The sequence below is a fragment of the Sceloporus occidentalis genome, unplaced genomic scaffold, assembly GCF_023333645.1.
Source record: "Sceloporus occidentalis isolate IW3139 unplaced genomic scaffold, rSceOcc1.0.p SCAF_5, whole genome shotgun sequence".
NCBI lineage: Eukaryota > Metazoa > Chordata > Lepidosauria > Squamata > Phrynosomatidae > Sceloporus > Sceloporus occidentalis.
The window spans coordinates 113770358-113788618 of record NW_028316985.1 but is presented as its reverse complement, the minus strand read 5'-3'; the positions used below and the strand labels follow the sequence as shown (position 1 = coordinate 113788618).

General features: G+C 37.7%; 1 protein-coding gene across 4 annotated transcripts in view; it reads left to right on the top strand.

Annotated features, from left to right (window-relative positions):
* The window catches only part of PDS5A (PDS5 cohesin associated factor A), a 64632-nt gene that overhangs the window by 15301 nt on the left and 31070 nt on the right, over nucleotides 1-18261 (top strand). For all 4 annotated transcript variants that reach the window (XM_089525132.1, XM_089525131.1, XM_089525133.1 and 1 more), the window contains exons 3-17: nucleotides 3806-4009; nucleotides 4544-4630; nucleotides 5082-5179; nucleotides 6155-6281; nucleotides 7297-7377; nucleotides 8484-8624; nucleotides 10576-10691; nucleotides 11304-11398; nucleotides 11736-11881; nucleotides 13656-13807; nucleotides 15737-15850; nucleotides 16636-16717; nucleotides 17273-17321; nucleotides 17408-17547; nucleotides 17879-17994. In XM_089525132.1, the coding sequence (XP_089381258.1) occupies nucleotides 3806-4009; nucleotides 4544-4630; nucleotides 5082-5179; nucleotides 6155-6281; nucleotides 7297-7377; nucleotides 8484-8624; nucleotides 10576-10691; nucleotides 11304-11398; nucleotides 11736-11881; nucleotides 13656-13807; nucleotides 15737-15850; nucleotides 16636-16717; nucleotides 17273-17321; nucleotides 17408-17547; nucleotides 17879-17994 (1748 nt within the window). The remainder of the gene's footprint in view (nucleotides 1-3805; nucleotides 4010-4543; nucleotides 4631-5081; nucleotides 5180-6154; nucleotides 6282-7296; nucleotides 7378-8483; nucleotides 8625-10575; nucleotides 10692-11303; nucleotides 11399-11735; nucleotides 11882-13655; nucleotides 13808-15736; nucleotides 15851-16635; nucleotides 16718-17272; nucleotides 17322-17407; nucleotides 17548-17878; nucleotides 17995-18261) is intronic.

Below are 18261 nucleotides of genomic sequence, written 5' to 3'. Positions count from 1 at the left end.
TTCTGGACATATTCATCCTTGCTTTGCTCCTTCCTCCAGACCTGATACTGAGTTTACGTTTCATGTAGAGCTAAACATAGCAGCATGCTTGTTCTTCATCTTGAATTAAGCTTGACCTAGTATTAGGTTAATCATGCCTTCTTGTACACATCTACTAAAATTATATATAGAGAAATTCTAAGTAGACATTGTAATTAATCTGAAAGATAAACATGCCTAGGTAAAATTAATCTTGAATATTGGGTGTCTTTTAAACTTGCACCTTAGAAATAAAGTGTGGATAAGGTAGATTAAGGAAAGTAATATGTATGCAAAAGTTAATTTTTATTGTACTCATTAGAGATTAGCACCTATTTTATCTGTTGTTGAACTGCAGTAATTGTTTTAATATAAATGAAGATGAGTAAAAGAAATGAATTCTGCTTTACCTAGTGATATTTGCAGAAAGAGTGCTAGAATTTGTAGTATATGTAGGGAAACCATATTGCCGAACTGTTGTTCCACCTCAAGAGACTACTGCGCTATGGAGATCAGAGTTGCTATGCCATGGAGACTGGAATGGATATACAGTATACATGGAGCTCAGTGTCTAAGCAGATGGAAAATGAAAACAGATAAGCAACTCTTGCCTGTTGTATATCTAGAAGCTGAAACTATGGCTAGAACAAACCATGGTTTGGCATGTCTGAATTGAACAATGCACTACTGTGTTTAATTAGCCTTTTCTTTTTTAAAAAAAGCTGTTTTGTCAAATTCTTAAACAGTGTTTGAACAAAGGTGCTTGACCGTTGACATTTCACTGAACGTCTTAAGTCAAGAACAGGTTTGGGGCCAAAATCAATAAGTTTGTTATGACCCGTGGATAAGTCGAGTGTAAAACCTAGAGGCATGGAATAAAAGATCTAAAGGATGAAGCAAAGAACTTAGAAAATTCTGGAACGCATAACAATTTGTGCTCAAACTAAAGGCTGGATGGATGAGAAAGTAAAGGGGGGGGGGGGGTTCAATGCTTCCAGGACAGATGATGATACTCTTGCCTTTCACCAGGGGATGGTTTGTTTTTTATCGAAGTTAAAGTACAATTCTTAAATTGACTTATGTTTTTTGATAAGCTCATTTTGTCATGGCCTTTGGCTAGTACAATAAACGTTAACTTGACTTATGGATAAATCGACTAATTTCACTAAAATTTCTAGACGTATACCTGAGTATATACAGTTATTGTGCATTTTGGTTGGCCCAATAAAAATATCACTGTTTGGTGAATTTTGGATATTATTGGACTTTGCTATATGGCCAACAGGGCTACCCTTGGATATGCTTTCCAAAGGTTTTAAGTGCAAAAAGTCAGATCTCATTATCAGTACAATAAATCATCTAGCTTGCTTATAAACAATTTGATCAGCTGGAAGTACAGTTTCTCCCAGTCATAGTCACCAGAATGAATGGAAGGCAGGCTTTCTTGCAAAGTTTCACTGAAGTGGTCAGGTTAAATGCATTAAACATTCCTGGTTTCTGTATTTGTAAGGAGCTAAGAAGAGATGTCCCTTGTTATTTATCTTAACTTAGAACTGCTGCTTGATCTCATTAAGAATATGTCACTAACTACAGATGCATATGTTTGTTTATCAATGTGTTTATAAAAAACATTCTCCATTTGTCATACAATTGAAAAGTGAAGTGATAATATGTTGATTAAAAAGAATGGTGCAAAACCGAGTAAGAACAGCTTTACTTTTGCACCAATCTTTTTGAGTCACCTTGTCTAATCTACAAACCCAAAAATCTGTGTGTTCTTGGCTCAGTATCGTCACTGATTGTGTTGCACTTTTCTTGTCCAATGTCACAGAAGTAATTCCAGAATTTCAGTCACTGAGAAATGCATACGTAAATGATCACAAATCTGATGCCCTCTGCTTTTTATATAACCTGGTTTTATGTAACTTTAACATTTGTTTTGTGAAGTGTCTGGATTCAGAATAACATTTATTTCAGAGTACATAGTCTTTTTAAAAAAATTCTTAATAAGTCAAATTTTGAATCTTCTTTTCAAAACAAGATTTGAACTGCCTGACATGGTAGTGAAAACTCTTACTTGGGAGAAATAATTGCAGTAAAAATATTCTCTCACATTTTCAAATGCTCCCTAATAAGTTCTTGTTAGTACATAATATGTACAAGAAGAAGAAGCATAGAAATGGCAAATCAGTTGTGAACCCTGGCAGCCTAGTATCTCAGGGGTCATTCACCTTTTTTATCAAGGAGATCTGCGTCTCCTTGGTGAATTGAAGTTCCCACTATGTTTGCCATGACCGACTTAGCTGATATGGAAGAATGGGACAAAAAGCTGGTCCATGATACTTTTTACAATACATCACATCTTTGTGAACCCAGCTAAGCTTGCATCTTTTAGCATATGACATACAGTAAGTGCAGCCTCTTTTGCCTATACTTTATATGTGCAAACTGCTTTCTGGTACACAAATTAACAGGCAAGTGAATGACATATCTTTCATTTGACTCTAAATATAGTAGATGGTCAACATTCTGCATCTTTACTGCTTCTGAGATTTTTAACAAGAGGAGTCCAGAGGTTTAACATTAATATACTGTAACCTTTTGGTAGTGGAAATTATATATACCATAGGTGGGATAAAGATGGTATTGAAAAGGGACTTGGAACAAAGTATACTTCCTTCATGAATGAATGCAGTTTTGTAAAAGTAGCCTCTTCAGCCATTCATGAGAAAAATTAAAACATTGCTAAAACTCCTGCCTTTGTTTACAAAAGATGGGTAACATGAGTAAAACCACTAGATCTGCTTATTAGTGAAGGTGAAGATACTGGTGTAACTGTGCAGTGAGTTCTTGTTTATGATTGCAAAAAATGTTGTACAGCCAAGTGCAAAATTGTTACTTTTATTAATTTGTGTTGACAATTGCCTAAGGACTTAATATTCTTCCTGCTGGTCAAAGCTACACAGGAAATAGTTCTACATTGGAAGTTAGTTACTGTGAACAATGCAAGCCCATGTGTGTGGGGAATTATTTTAGCTGCCCAGCACTCCAGAGGTGATAGTGCCCCGTGATCGGAGGGACTCTCTGATGCTCATGTGGGGTGACTGGGCAGGAGCCCTGGAGTCTGGGCACCCACAGGAGGCTCCTCGGGGTGAGCCAGGCGCCTTCTCCACAGAACCACGCAGGGTCCCTGTCTGCCCAGAAGATGCCCAGGAGGCAGGGACAACAGGGTCCCAAGTACAGGTTGAGACTTCCTTATCCAGAATTCCAAAATGGCCCACATAGGTAGCTGAGACAGTGTACACAAACTTGGTACGCAAACTTTGAGGACAACGGGAACATACCTGAAGTCCACTTGTCCCTAATGGCTGTCCCTAATTAGAGATTTGTCCCCAATGGCGATATGGCCATATGGCCATGCCATCATTGGGGACGACAGGACTTGAGCATCTGCGGATTTTGGTATCCACGGGGGAAGTGTTCTGGAACGGATCCTCCGCGGATTTTGAGTTCCCACTGTATGTTTAAGTTTAATAAAAAATACCGTTCCCCATAACAGTCTGATCACCACTGAGGTAAATATCGGATGCTTTTCTCTAGATGCCACTGCTTTCTGGGACCGAGTAGCCAGCCTTTTCATTGCTGGCTCCCTGTCTGTGGAATGTACTCAACACAGGAATTGTTAAACAAAAGACCTTCTATTTTCATTGCAATAAACCCTTTTAGAAATTGGAGTTTGCAACACTGAATGAGAAATTGAATGTGTAACATTGTGCTTAATTCCCAGATGGTAGTGAAAACATTTATGGACATGGACCAGGACTCAGAAGATGAAAAACAACAATATCTCCCTTTAGCCTTGCACCTTGCGTCAGAATTCTTCCTCAGGAATCCCAATAAAGATGTCCGTCTGCTTGTAGCATGTTGCTTGGCTGATATCTTTAGAATTTATGCCCCAGAAGCACCATACACCTCCCATGACAAACTCAAGGTAAAAGTGTTTCAAGATAATTTCCACCTGTTCAGTTAGGCTGCTATTGTTTTGTCCCTTCAAGTCGATTCTGCCTTATGTTAAAGCGAACCCTTCACAGGGTTTTCTTGGCAAGATTTATTTATAAGGGATTGGCCTTAGCCTTTTCTGAGGCTGAAACGGTGTGACTTGCCCAAGATCATCTAGTGGGTTTCCATTACTGAGTGAAGATCAAACCCTGGTCCCCAGGTGTAGAGGGTTGGGGTTGGACTAAAGTTATGTAGACCAGGGTTTGATTACCTGCTCAGGCATGAACCCCCTTGGGCAAGTCACATCTTCTCAGCCTCAGGGGAAAGCAATGGCAAACCTCCTTTGAACAAATGTTGTGATAGGGTCACCAGAAGTTGGAAATTGCTTGAAGGCGCACAACAACAACAACAGTTTATCATTATGTTTAAATAAGGTCATTGTGAAGTTTCCTAATGACAGTAATTATTGTATGTAAAATATATGTTTTGAAAAAGCATTTTCAATTATTGTTTCCTTTTTTTCCAGGATATATTCTTGTTTATTACAAGGCAATTAAAAGGATTGGAGGACACTAAAAGCCCCCAATTTAACAGATACTTTTATTTACTAGAGGTAATGTTTTCCTAGCTTTGTTTTATATTTCCAGTCAAGTGAGTGTAAATTATGTTTATGAAGTTTGTACCTTAAAATATGCTTGCTGATGCACTTTCTGTAAAAGAAAAGAACACACAGTATACAGTACTTATCACTCTGATCCTAGATTTCTTCCATTGTCATTTTTATCAGGGCTACAGAGACTATGTCGAGGTGTGAATCTATTTATATATTGTGAGAGCAGAGTATACGTTACATAAATGAAAAATGCTCTGCCACTCGAATGTAGTAGCTAACAAATCAATCTTTAACATAATTGTGCACAGTTGATCATGCTAGCAGACTGCTTAGAGTGGTGTGGTGGCCATTAGCTGCATTTTTAGATATACATTTGATTTGATCTTAGCCAAAAGTCCGAGATACACAGTTTCGATCAAAATGGTAATCTAATGTTTTGTTTTTCTCATAGAATTTAGCTTGGGTTAAATCTTACAACATCTGCTTTGAGTTGGAAGATTGCAATGAGATTTTTATTCAGCTTTTTAGGACTCTCTTTTCAGTTATCAAGTAAGTTGCTTTATTTAAAACCCCTTTCCAGTCTCTGTACCATGCAGGATTCTTTTTCTAATATATAAAAAAGAAAAATATTATAGCAGAAATAACAGAATTATGGCTTGCTAAAATATAAATTTTATTACTCTTTTATATTATAAGGCAATACAAGGAAATGCCTCTTGTGGTCGCTAAAAGAAATCACTGTTGTGAAGAAATTATTTAACTGGAAACTGTATGTGTTCAGGCAAAGTCATACTTACCTTTGGAACAGGCCATTGTATCTTATAGATATAAAGGTCAGTTCTCAAAGTTCTGCCACAAATTTTTTTACTTGATCATGTCAAAAATCACATAAATTTTTGTGCAGAGTGATGGAGTTTGATTTGTTGTAGTTTTTAAGTTCTGTGGGAAGAGAGTTTGAGAGGAAACAAAATCTTCTCCAAACCCCAAGCACAGGCAATCTTAGTTACTTTCCCAAATGCAGTTCCAAATTCAAACCTTTATTTTGTACTATAAAACTGAATGGCTGCCTTTCCTTCCTATTGCATAGGGTGAGGGAGATGCTGTAGTTGGAGTAGAACTACATTGTGAGAAAGAGCTGACCCTTACTGCTGAAACTGGGAGGTTTATTTTGCACTGAGAAGGACTGTTCAGAGTGGGGTTACTAGGATCCTCTGTAGCATATATATTTCCTACCACTCATCATAAGAATAGGATAGCGATTAAAAAATGATGGTACTAAAAATGGATAAAGCTACTTCTGATAGCATTCATTAAAACTTTCCAGACTAGGCCATGAAGAGCCATCTGAGAAATTCTGACTGAACTTAAGAGGGAAGTTTCAAATGTAATGGTACATTTTATTTCAAGAATTGGGGTTAAAAATGTGTAATTTAATTCCATAATTTAGCAACAAGATCCTCCATTTGTCCATTTTTGTACTATTCCATTCAAATATTCTAATTCTGATTTTAATGTCACGTTTAGTAATAGCCACAACCAGAAAGTGCAAATGCACATGTTAGATTTGATGAGTTCTATCATCATGGAAGGCGATGGAGTGACACAAGAACTATTGGACTCAATTCTTATCAACCTCATTCCTGCACACAAGGTTTGCAAAGTTTTTTTTAAAACTTAAAGAGTCCTGTTTTCCCTTCTACTCCATAGCATAGCTTTATTACTTATTACATGAGTAAGCCAAGGCTTGTGCTAGACAGTTCCTTCCTTTGTTTTTCCTTATTCTTTTGATGCATGCACCTAGTTTTAAAAATCTATTTTAAATTAATGTTTTACTGGATTGCTATTTTTTTAAAATTTTAATTGTGTTTTGTTTTAACCAATGCTGTAAGCTGTCCTGGGTCTCATATTGGGAGAAAGGTGGCATATATATTAAATAAATAAAAAAGTTGTTGCTGCCTGTAGAAATACTGAATTGATTCATGGGAGTAATACAATGTGTTGACTTGAGGGAGCCCAGGATGTCTCTGTCCTGTATTTTTGTTATTATACACAGAGAGCAGTATCCAGTATATATCCTGGAAGGCACCATATGGATTCATTATGCACGGCTGACTCCACAGAAACCTGTAAGGGGACACTGCAAACTAGTGAGGAGACTGAGTGAGCCATTTTATAGAAAGTGTTAGAGTAGAGGCAGTGACCAGGGCTATACCATGCCCTAATTTTGGGTGTGTATCTGTAGTTGACAGCTTGTGGAATCAGTGGGCTTACCAGAATGAATACAAGTCATTTTTAAATCCAAAGATCTGAATCAGAAGCTGTTTTACAGCTCTTCCTAATTGAATGAGGAGTTCAGATAGTGGGTTCAGAGACAATTTGGGGGCATTGGAAACCAATATTGTATTGAATTATATTTAACTTTTTACTCAAAGGAGGGGCGACATGAGAGTCTGCAGACTCATTCACCTTCTCCTAATTCAGGAAGTAAAATTCAATAGATGAATCAAGATGATTGGAAGTATATATGGCATTCTTATGTATAGATGGTACTTTTTAGAAATTGTATTTTACTTTCTGTTGAAATTCATCCATCTCCATAGATAACAAACAATATGTTGCTTGTTAACAGCTGGATTTTCTTTAATTTTTTTGTCTTTGTATTCCAGAACCTTAATAAACAGGCATTTGATCTTGCAAAAGTTCTGTTGAAGAGGACGGTCCAGACCATTGAGCCATGTATTGCCAATGTATGTAATATGTGCATCAGCACACCAGTGATTGCTCCCTTCTTGATTCTTTACTGCTTTGAACATTTTTGTTTGGATCTATCAAAACTTGAAAATTGACATGTGGTTGACATGGTTGAATATTATGGTAGAATCAGCAGTCACAGCGATATTCTGTGTACCCAAACTAGGGAATCACACTGTAGTAATGGAATGGCAGCCACTTTCAACGCTCATTCTCTGTATTCTCCCTTCCTTGCAGGAAGACAGAGAGAAAGTACATAAGTTAGTTTGGGATGTTTTTTAGTCTTGGCAAACTGACTTCGCTAACTAAGAGAACAAAGGAGTCTTATGGCTGTTGCCCATTGGTTTTCACTCTTTCTGTTTCTGAAGAAATAACTTGGAGTGGCATGTAGCTGTATCTGATAATTTCATGCCATGGGTTGCTAGGAAAGTGCTTGATTTTTGAAGATAGTAAATGTGTTGATGAAGCATTGTTGGAAAATGAGACATTACCATATAGTCCTAAAGTTATGTAAAACTTTCTCTGAAACACGACATGATGATTGTTAGTGGCCAAATTCTAGAAGAGTTTGAGTTTTCAGATATTAACAAGGTTCAGAAAAGGCTTGGGCAGTTCCCTGGAATGAAGGGACTGCCTTGAGGACCTGCAACCCACAAAGCTATACCTCTACTCACTCTCTTCTGCTGCTGAAATTTGGCAGCTGTAAAATTTGCTGTCATTGCCAAATTTCAGCATTTCTTTATGGTGACAAGTACTGGAGAGAAGAAGCAGTGGGACACATGGTTCTCCCAGCATTGAAGGGCTTTATATGCCATGAAGAAGCTTGGAATCTTCAAACTAGTTATGTCCTAAAGCGAATTCCTTGTAGGATTAAATAGGATTGTATAAACATTTTATGATATGACGGTTGCACTGAAAAAGCTTCAGATTACCATGAATTAGTATGCATGTTTCATCCTTGAATAAAAAATAATCCATTAATGTACCTAGCACTGGCAGGATTGGTGGCAATGATAGATCCTAGCTAGTTATCAAGGCCACCCAAAATTTTTGTACAGCTGTTTTGAAAATAGTATATTTAACAAAAAAAATTCTCTTCTAGTTTTTTAACCAGGTTCTGGTACTAGGAAAGTCCTCTGTAAGTGATTTGTCAGAGCATGTATTTGACCTGATACAGGAACTTTTTGCTATTGATCCTAATTTGCTGCTGTCTGTCATGCCACAGCTTGAGTTCAAACTGAAGGTAAGGAACTGCTGTTATATTAGAGAAATGTTTCTTATATTTTAAGCATGTAGAATTTTTCAATATTTTCTGTTTATTTTAAGAACAAATTAATTTTCTATAATTGACCATTTCAGTATATTTTAGTCAGGTTCCAATAGCTCCACATGATCAGCAAGTGAGCTTTGGACTTTATGGGACAGGATCATCATGCTGCTTTGCAAACTTCTTTGAAAACTTGAGATAACAGAGAATCAGTTAATGATCTGGCTTGAAAGAAAAGAATAAGATTCTATCCACAACAAAGCCTAAAGTACTGTTTAGATAAGAGTATTATGCAATAGAATGATGAAATGGTTTGTTGCTGTTACACCATGTCGAAGTTTTTCAAAGATGGTCAAAATTATTGTTCTCTAATTGATGCTATAATATGGCAAGCTTGTAAGAATATATCAAGATACAGGTCCTTTTGGATTTATGTTCTTTATCACTGTTTGAACAAAACAGTTTGAGTACAGCAGTAGGGTTGCAGTAATGGAGAGTACAACAAAATTGTAAAACCTTAGCAATAGTGAGTTATGGTAGCAGCATTTCCTGACATGCTCAGAACTGTTGTGTTTTAACAGACAGTGGGCATTATGAATTGCTGAGCTGGGGGAATTTCTATAGCAAAGAGTAGATGGATTGTGAGAGAGAGGAGAGAGTTTTTGAAAACAGATTGCCTTGGTGAATAGACCTTGTCCTGGTTGCAATAACTAGAACTTACCACATGTACTGTTACCATCATGTTGGGTTTCTCCACATCCTAGTAAATGTGGAGAAAGAGCATGAAGACAGTGCATGAATCACTATCATTCTGCTTTAAGTACCGTATATACTTGACTATAAGTCAACTTCATGTATAACTCAAGGGCAGGTTTTGGGGCTAAAATTATGGATTTTAATACGACCCATGGATAGGTCAAGGGTAATACTTAGGGGCATATAACGAAAGATCTAAAAGATGAAGCAAAGGAAAGCAATGCCAAAGAATTTATAAAATTCCACCAGGCATAACTGGTTATTCTCACACTAAAGGCTGGATGGATAAGAGAGTAAAGCGAGGTGAGTGCTTCCAGGACAAATTACACTTTTGCCTTTCATCAGGGGATAATTCCTGTTTTTAAATGAGAGTTAAGGTCCAATACTTACATTGGCCCGTGATAAGTCAACTAAGTTTTTTGAGGTCAATTTTTTTTACTTAAATCTGTAGATTTATATACAGTAGGCCTCCTGATCCTAGTCCAATAGGTACCATCATAGTGTAGCTTTTACTGAAAATAAGAGATAATACAGTACCTACTCAAGCTGTGGTATGAGTCCTGTGGTATGAGTATGCATGAATAAATTCAGTAGTTTCTAATACAGCCAGGACTGGAGTAACTTTTCCTGGGGATGCTATTCACCCATGACATTCCTGAAGAGAGTGATGTGCTGTGGCTCTAAGGCAAGAATGAGGAAAGTGTGGCTCATGTGTATTCCCTGGCCCTTTTTGCAGCTTCCAGAGCCACTCAGTCCTCCAGTTGTAAAGAAAAGAAAAGTAGGCATCTTTCTACTTCGAAAATCCTCCAAAGTATTTCCTGGAATGTTGGATTTCTTGTGAGGAAAAATCTTATCCAAAAAAAAAACCTCCCCTAAACTGGCCTGAAAGAGAGGTTGTATAAAACAGACTTCCAGAAGCATTTTCAGATGATGTTGGGTCAAAAATGCAGGATGCAAATTGATTCCTGCGGCAGTTGCCCACTCCTGCAGGAAAATTGGCATAATACTAACTGGGGGGAAAACTTTGGGGGTCATCAGCGACTTAAAAGCCTATTTTGAGGTTTAAAGCAAAACTCCAGGGCCTGAATTGTATAGACATGATACTTGCATATTTCAGTTTTATTTTGACAAGGTATTATGTAATAGTTATTCTTCCTTTTTCAATTTATAGAGCAATGATGGAGAGGAACGTTTAGCTGTTGTAAGGCTTTTAGCTAAGCTGTTTGGTTCTAAAGATTCTGACCTTGCAACACAAAACCGTCCTCTTTGGCAGTGTTTTCTAGGCCGGTAAGATAACATACAAATGTATATTTAGTTATGTTAGTCTCAGAAGCAGCTCTTTTCATACTAGTTCTTCTCTTTCCTTAAAAAAAGTATTGTGTAATATTTGATTTCACTATGGCAGGACATATTTGCTACTTATCAGTAGACCAAGTTTTAAGAAAAGAAAGTATGAAGTTTTCATAACATGTTTGAGCCAAAATGTTGTGCTTTTTTAAAATGTCATTGTGTTAGTAGTAATTTTGATGAGAAATAATACGCCTTCTTTTACATGATAACTGTTTTTGGCTCTTTGAAATGGTAACTGTGTACAATATATATCATAGCATTTGTGGTGTTTTCGTTGTTACGTAGGCAAAGTAATTATTTTTGACTCCTCTGTTTGTTCTGTAGGCATTACACATATAACTATTTGAGTGCAACTTTGCCTAATTTTTATATATTATATTTAAATTGCAAATATTAGCATGCTTAATGTTCTATTATTTATTTTAGAGTTTATCTTCCTTTCCGATGTGGCTTATTCACAATGTGCTTGACTCTTAAGGATGCATTTTATTTATTTAAAATAACATTGAATAAAAAATAATTATGAATTAATATCTTTCCCTCACTCAGATTTAATGATATCCATGTTCCCGTAAGATTAGAAAGCGTGAAATTTGCAAGTCATTGTTTAATGAACCATCCAGATTTAGCAAAAGACCTCACTGGTAAGATCTGTTATCTCCTGTGTTAGAATAATTAAACAAAGGGTATATCATAGTAGTACTATGTAACATGGTAGTTCAGGTACATAATGTAGTAGAACGAATATAATTATGAAAACCTTAATATGTAACTTGATTAGTCTGTTCTTCAGCTGAAAGATTAAAAATAAAATTCAAGGCAAATTTTCCTATCAAGAGTAGGAGTTGATGTGTTGGATGTGGTATTATCCATTGCTGAAGATTTAATAAATGAATAAATTGTTCTGAAACTGGAAGCCCAGAATGTACTGAATCTTTCAATAGTTCGTGTTTTCCTTCCTTTCCTTTTTCTTTGAAATAGAGTACTTAAAAGTTAGATCACATGATCCGGAAGAAGCCATTCGACATGATGTCATTGTTACAATAATAACTGCTGGCAAGAGAGACCTCTCTTTGGTCAATGACCAGCTACTAGGCTTTGTCAGAGAGAGAACGCTGGACAAGAGGGTAAGATGAACAGACCATAATCTTAACCTAAATGAAATTGGGTCATGTAATTTTGTGATGCTGCACATGTTCCTTCAAGTAGTAGCCTTTCAATTTTGAAGATCCCTTGTTAATTGTGGGATTCTTAGAATGATGCAACAGTGGCACACCCTTCTTTGATTCTGTGCATTGAATTAAAAATTGATCCCGCTGTCACCTCACTTTTTCCAAGGAAAAGCAGGTCTAGATTAGTTTTGTCATTTATTTCCTCTAGTGTTATTTCCCCTTTATAATATTTTAATTTTTAAGAGGCTTATGAACTCAATTTGGCCAAAATTATAACAGTATATTATTGTTCTTAAGACATTTTGACTTGTTGCCCTGTCAGGCTTTTGTGTTGGAGAACTAAAATGTCTTTGGACCAATTTTATTTTATCTAGCATTTTAATATTCCAGTTAACATAAATAATAACCATAATGGTGATTCTTCTGTTTTAATTTGTGTCCTAAAAGTTTCATTCATGTTCTAGACTGGTCGTTCTTAACCTGTGGTCCATGGACCATAGCAGTGTCCACACAGGGAGTCTGCAAAGCTAGTTAGCCCACCTCCTCCCTACAGCAGTATGGCCATGTGAGAGGAGCCAAGGCATAGGCTAGCTGGCTGGCTTGACCAGCACATTGCCTATAATGTGGCTGCTAAGCTGCGGGGAGGAGGCAGGCTGCAGCAGAGCAGCAGTGGAGATGACAGCCAGACACCCTTTGCCCTTCTATCTCTCTTTCTCTCCCCTCCTTTAGAGCCAGAAATAGTCCAACTTCCTATTGGAAGTGCTTCAACTTTTTTTTTCCATTCTTCACTACGGAGCCCTGGTGGCGCAGTAGTTAAATGCCGGTACTGTAGCCACAAGGTTGTGAGTTCGATCCCAGGGCTCCAAGGTTCACTCAGCCTTCCATCCTTTCATAGGTCAGTAAAATGAGTACACAGCTTGTTCGGGGCAATTAGCTTACAGTAAACTACTTAGAGAGTGCTCAGTTCACTGATAAGCAGTATAGAAATGTATATGCTATTGCTATTGCTTCATCAAGAGGGGAGGGGACCAAAGGCTGTGCAGGAGGTAGGGAATTTGTGGGGGGGGGGGGAGAATGAGTGGATTAGTAAGCAAGGAAAGGGCCTGACATCTCTACTCAGCACAGATGCCAGCTGAGGTGGGGAGAAGAGTTATTGAGTTCAAGATGTTCAAGTCCCTGTCTTGGCAGTGCTTTGTGATCCCCTGTTTCTGGGGAGCAGAGTTCAGTATGCTTCCAACTTTAGAGTGGACCGAACAGCAGGATGCAGAGCCAACCAGCCAGCCTTTAGCTTGGTTCCTGTCACATGGCCTCTCCATTGTTGCTCAGCTGTGCAGCCTGTCTCCTCCCCAGACTGGAGTGGCCATGTGACAGAAGCCATGGCATCGGCTGGGCCTGTGCATTGGTGTTCAATGCACTCCAGCCGCAAACTGATAGGAAGAAGCAGGAGAAAGATCTTTTCTCCCTAACCATTACCTCTGAGAGAAGGTTTAATGGATGGTATAATTGTTAAGGTCTCAGTTTTCAGATACTTTTATTTATTGATTTATTTGTGTTTTAAATCTTGAGAGTCCGCAGCAAGAAAATATATTTAAAAGAGGTCCCTGGTTTTTTAAATAAAGGTTAACAACCACTGTTCTAGACATTAACATGAAAGATAAAAATATTTGTACTGCAGCTGTTTTTGAACAAAATAATTACAACATTCAATTTTATTTTATTTTATTTTAAGTGGCGGGTAAGAAAAGAAGCAATGATGGGCCTTGCCCAGCTATATAAGAAATACTGTCTTCATGCGGAAGCTGGAAAAGATGCAGCAGAGAAAGTGAGCTGGATTAAGGATAAACTTTTGCACATATATTATCAGAATAGTATCGATGACAAGTGAGTTAATTTTAAGCCTTTTTTCTAAGATATAATTGTGGAGAACAATAAGCTACATCTGTTCCATCTCCCTTTTTTAGAGAATTATAATTTAGTGAAATTTCTGAAATGGGCAAACTGTGGTTACCCCAACTTAAAACCTGAGAGCAAGTCTGGGATCAAAGCTCGCAATGCTGCCGATGCCAATTTGGGGATAAACGATGCATAGTGCTGACTGGTTTACACAGATCAAACATTATGGAAAACTTTAAAGAATCTTAAATCATATAAAAGGAGAGAGATAAAGGTTTCCTGGTGTCTTAGTTGAGCTGCTGTGTTTTTTTGTCTCCAAATCACCTGTAATATTTTGATAAGATGATGAGATAACTACTTGGAATAAATACATTTCCAGAAATGCACAAAAAGACTGAAAAATCTCCAAACATGCAGTAAATTGCTGAGCTGCTCCCTTTATCCCACTTTCTGGTGCAGGTAACCCATATATAACATAGATTTCTTTTGCACATAAATAGACAGTGATGCAATTTTGGCAGAAATTAGACACAGTGAGAGGGTTCCCTGCCAGAAAAAAAAATTCTCCACTCCGGTCTTAAGAGAACCAACCATTAGGCATCCTATTGAGCCTGATTTGAGGAGGTGAGCAAGTCAGCAGCAGTTCTACCTTGTCCTGTCCCTACTCCCTTTTTTATTTTGTCCTGCATTTTGGTGTACATACCCTTCAGAGACAGTTCACAACAAAACATAAAACACTGTTCCTGCTTTTTGGCTTTGGGGTAGATCAGAATGTCTCTGATGTGCTACAGGCCTCCCATTCCAAAGCTGCAATACTGCACATTTCTGTCTGAACCAAGGCCCCCCCTGAATTCAGTCAGGCTGACTTCAGCAGGTAGAGGGCTGGCCTTCCAACTGCTTGTATTCTGATTTGGAGGAGAAATGTGTCTTAGACTTAGTTATGTTGTGTAATACCTATCTCACGTTGGCTCTGGGACTTGGCATACATTTTCCTAACGCTAGTGGCAGCTGCTACTACTTCAGCCATTTTACCTGCTGAGGCCTGGGGACTGGCTCTAGGATATCCCCTGCCCCCCCCCCCCCACACACACACACACATCCGATAACAGGAGGAACATTCAGAGTCAGAGGGTCTGGAGAAGTTCTAGTGCAAGAAAGTGAGCTGTAGGGGCTGCACCACCTCAGTGTCAGAGAGACTCAGACTACAGTTGCCCCTCTTAAGTCATAGATCTGGGATCCACAGCCTCGAAAATCTACTATTTTCAATGGGGCACATGCCTCATTCAAGCCTATAGAGCTTGAATATGTGCAAGCCTCCATTTTTGCAGGGTGGTGGTGTCCATAACACACACCCCGTGAAAACGGAGGGGCAACCGTGCTAACATTCACTTGTTCATACCCTCTGTCATATATGCTTTCACATACATGGACATTCATATGCATTTTGTTGGGCATGGTGCCCTAGAGACTAGAGACTGGATGGAATTGCTCCATGGAGTGCATGGAATTGAGCCAGTCTATCCTTGCTCTATAGCATCCCTTGTCAGAAATGGAATCGTAGACAGCTGATTTAGGTGGAATTCTGCTGTTAAAAAAGTTCATTCTTTTGCATTGGTGTCTTTCAGGTATTTCGATTTTTCAAGGGCCATTTTTCTGTTTAGTGATATGAGAGAGGTGTCTTTTTCTAGGGAGGAGCAAAATGTGTGATAAGCTGTGTCTCATTTATTTCTTTACCTTAATAATGGGATTTCATCAAATATTCTTTAAACTAGAAGAGTTGTTTTATGTATTTTATAGGGAGAATGTATGTAGAAATGAAAGCATGGTCAAACAGGGCACCTGAATTAATGTTTATAATTTGAAAGCTACACACAGTTTAGTAAAAGCAACAAACTCTCAATTTGTTTTCTTTTGCAGATTATTGGTAGAGAAAATCTTTGCCCAGTATCTTGTTCCGCATAACTTGGAAACAGAAGAGAGAATGAAGTGTTTATATTATTTGTATGCTAGCTTAGACCCAAATGCTGTAAAGTGAGTATCCATTCACAAAGTTATTTTTTAAATTAATCACAACTGTACATTATAAAACCAAAGGTTCCTAACCTGGAGTTAGAGAGTTCCTTAACTGTATACAAAAATTTTGACGGGGGTTTGGTTCCAGATCTCCCTGCAGATACCAAAAAATGTGGGACCTTAAGTCCTATTACCGTCAATGGGTGCTGACGATATTGACGATAATGGGGCAGGGCCATCTGCAGATGGCTAGCCCATCGATACAGAGGACCACCTGCATTTTAAAATAAAGTAGAAGTGGTTTAGACTTTTCATCAGATTCTCAAAGGGGTATGTGACACCCCTCCCCCAAAGGTTAGGACCCACTGTTTTAAATACTTCTGTATGTAGAATAATCAAACACAAAATACCTTGTAGCTCAGCATTGGTTCTTTGTTGTCTTATTGGGATGAGTCAGTTAGTTCAAGCTAATTTCTTGTACTGGATATCTAGCAGAATTTAGTAAGTGCAGACATTTCAAGATCTCCTCCTTTTGAATTATATCAGATGGTGTTTTGTAAGAAACAGTTGAGTAACTAGCTCAGTGTTACTAGGTTTATGTATATGTGAGGTCAGGAGGAATGTGGATCTGCTTATATGCATAAGTCATTAAAAGAAATGTGTCCTGTCTGGTTGCTAGAAGACGAAGCTAATTGATTATCAAGAGAGGATACACTGTATTCAGCAATATGGAGAGCTTCTTGTGTTTGTGGAATCATACTGGTTTATTACATTTTAATGATTGTCACTCTTTTTATACCCAGGGCACTGAATGAAATGTGGAAGTGCCAGAACATGCTTAGGAGTCATGTGCGGGAGTTACTAGATTTGCATAAACAACCCACTGTAGGTTTCAGAATAATATGGTTGTCTTATCATTATTCTTTTTTTAAAAAAAAATCTAATGTTGTTTTACTTGAGATTTTTCTTAATGTCAGTATTTAGTAATCAGTTTTATAATGGAACATAAAGATGGTAGAGTCTCCAGCTCGCATAAATATTTGATGTCATCACTTTATACTGTATGACTTTTTGCTTTAACTTTTGTAATATTCTTGCATGAACAAACTACTAGAAGCACTTAATATATAGTACATTAAGTAATACATGAGCAAAATTTAGTGTCTTCTCTTAGCGTTTTTCAGGAAATGCATGGAAAGAAATTGGTATCTGTCTTTCCAGTAGGTTTGCAGTTTGTTTTTGTAAGATAGTCAAATACTAACTATTTTGTGACCTAGTTTTTCTGATTCATTTTCTGATAACCATATATGTGTACTTACTTCCAAACTCAAAAGTAGAATGATTGGGAGGGAAGCAGAGCTACAGTATAATTAGAAGCAGCTCAGGCATGCATGCTTCAGGCCAGGTTTTCAATGACTCACTCTGAACTTCTCTTTTCAGTCAGAAGCAAACAATGCTGCTATGTTTGGAAAACTGATGACCATAGCAAGTAAGATCTAGCAACCATTATTAGAATTTCAATACAGCTTTAAACACTGCTATTGTAACTTATACTTTCACATTTTAATTCTGTAGAAAATCTTCCTGATCCTGGGAAGGCACAGGACTTTGTGAAAAAGTTTAACCAGGTTCTTGGTGATGATGAGAAGCTTCGTTCTCAGCTTGAGTTATTGATCAGTCCTACATGTTCCTGTAAACAGGCAGATGTTTGTGTGGTAAGAGCTGTTTTATTAGTTTTCAATGTAGATATTACCAAGCTGCTTGCAGAGTGTTTCTAGGACTGAGCGTTTGACTTATGGTTTGAATAAAACAGACATGAACAGACGGACATTCCTGTATTCAAGAAGCTGGAATGGCTGCTGTTCTTCCATTAGCAGGCAAAGAATCTTTTTAATTCTGAATTTTAATTTTGAGAACTAGACATGTTTAAAGAAAAGGCTTCAAGAAAGTGCCGAACTATTTAAACTGTACTGGTTTTGAACTTTTTGTTCTTGTTTTAAAGTGCATGTTTTGAATTGAGGTTCTTTGTTATTTTTCTTTATACAGAGGGAAATAGCACGAAAACTTGCAAATCCTAAGCAACCAACCAATCCTTTCTTGGAGATGGTAAAATTTCTTTTGGAAAGAATTGCCCCTGTACACATTGACTCTGAAGCCATTAGGTAAGTGCTGTTGCAGGAAGTAGTTTTTGCAATGCAGCTCTTCACCCTTATGTCTCAATAGTACACAGTCAAGGAGTCTGGATAGCTCTCTATCAGTTCTTACACAGATTTATTTTGGTTTCATCCACTGAAAAGTTGTTGGAGTTAAAAAAATTCTCTCAGTGGCATAGGAGAGTAATCCATATGATCTGGGTGATTTCTGTCTCCACCCGGAATGAGGCAGGAATCATGTGTTACAGTAGACCTAGAAACAGAATCCTTGCCCTC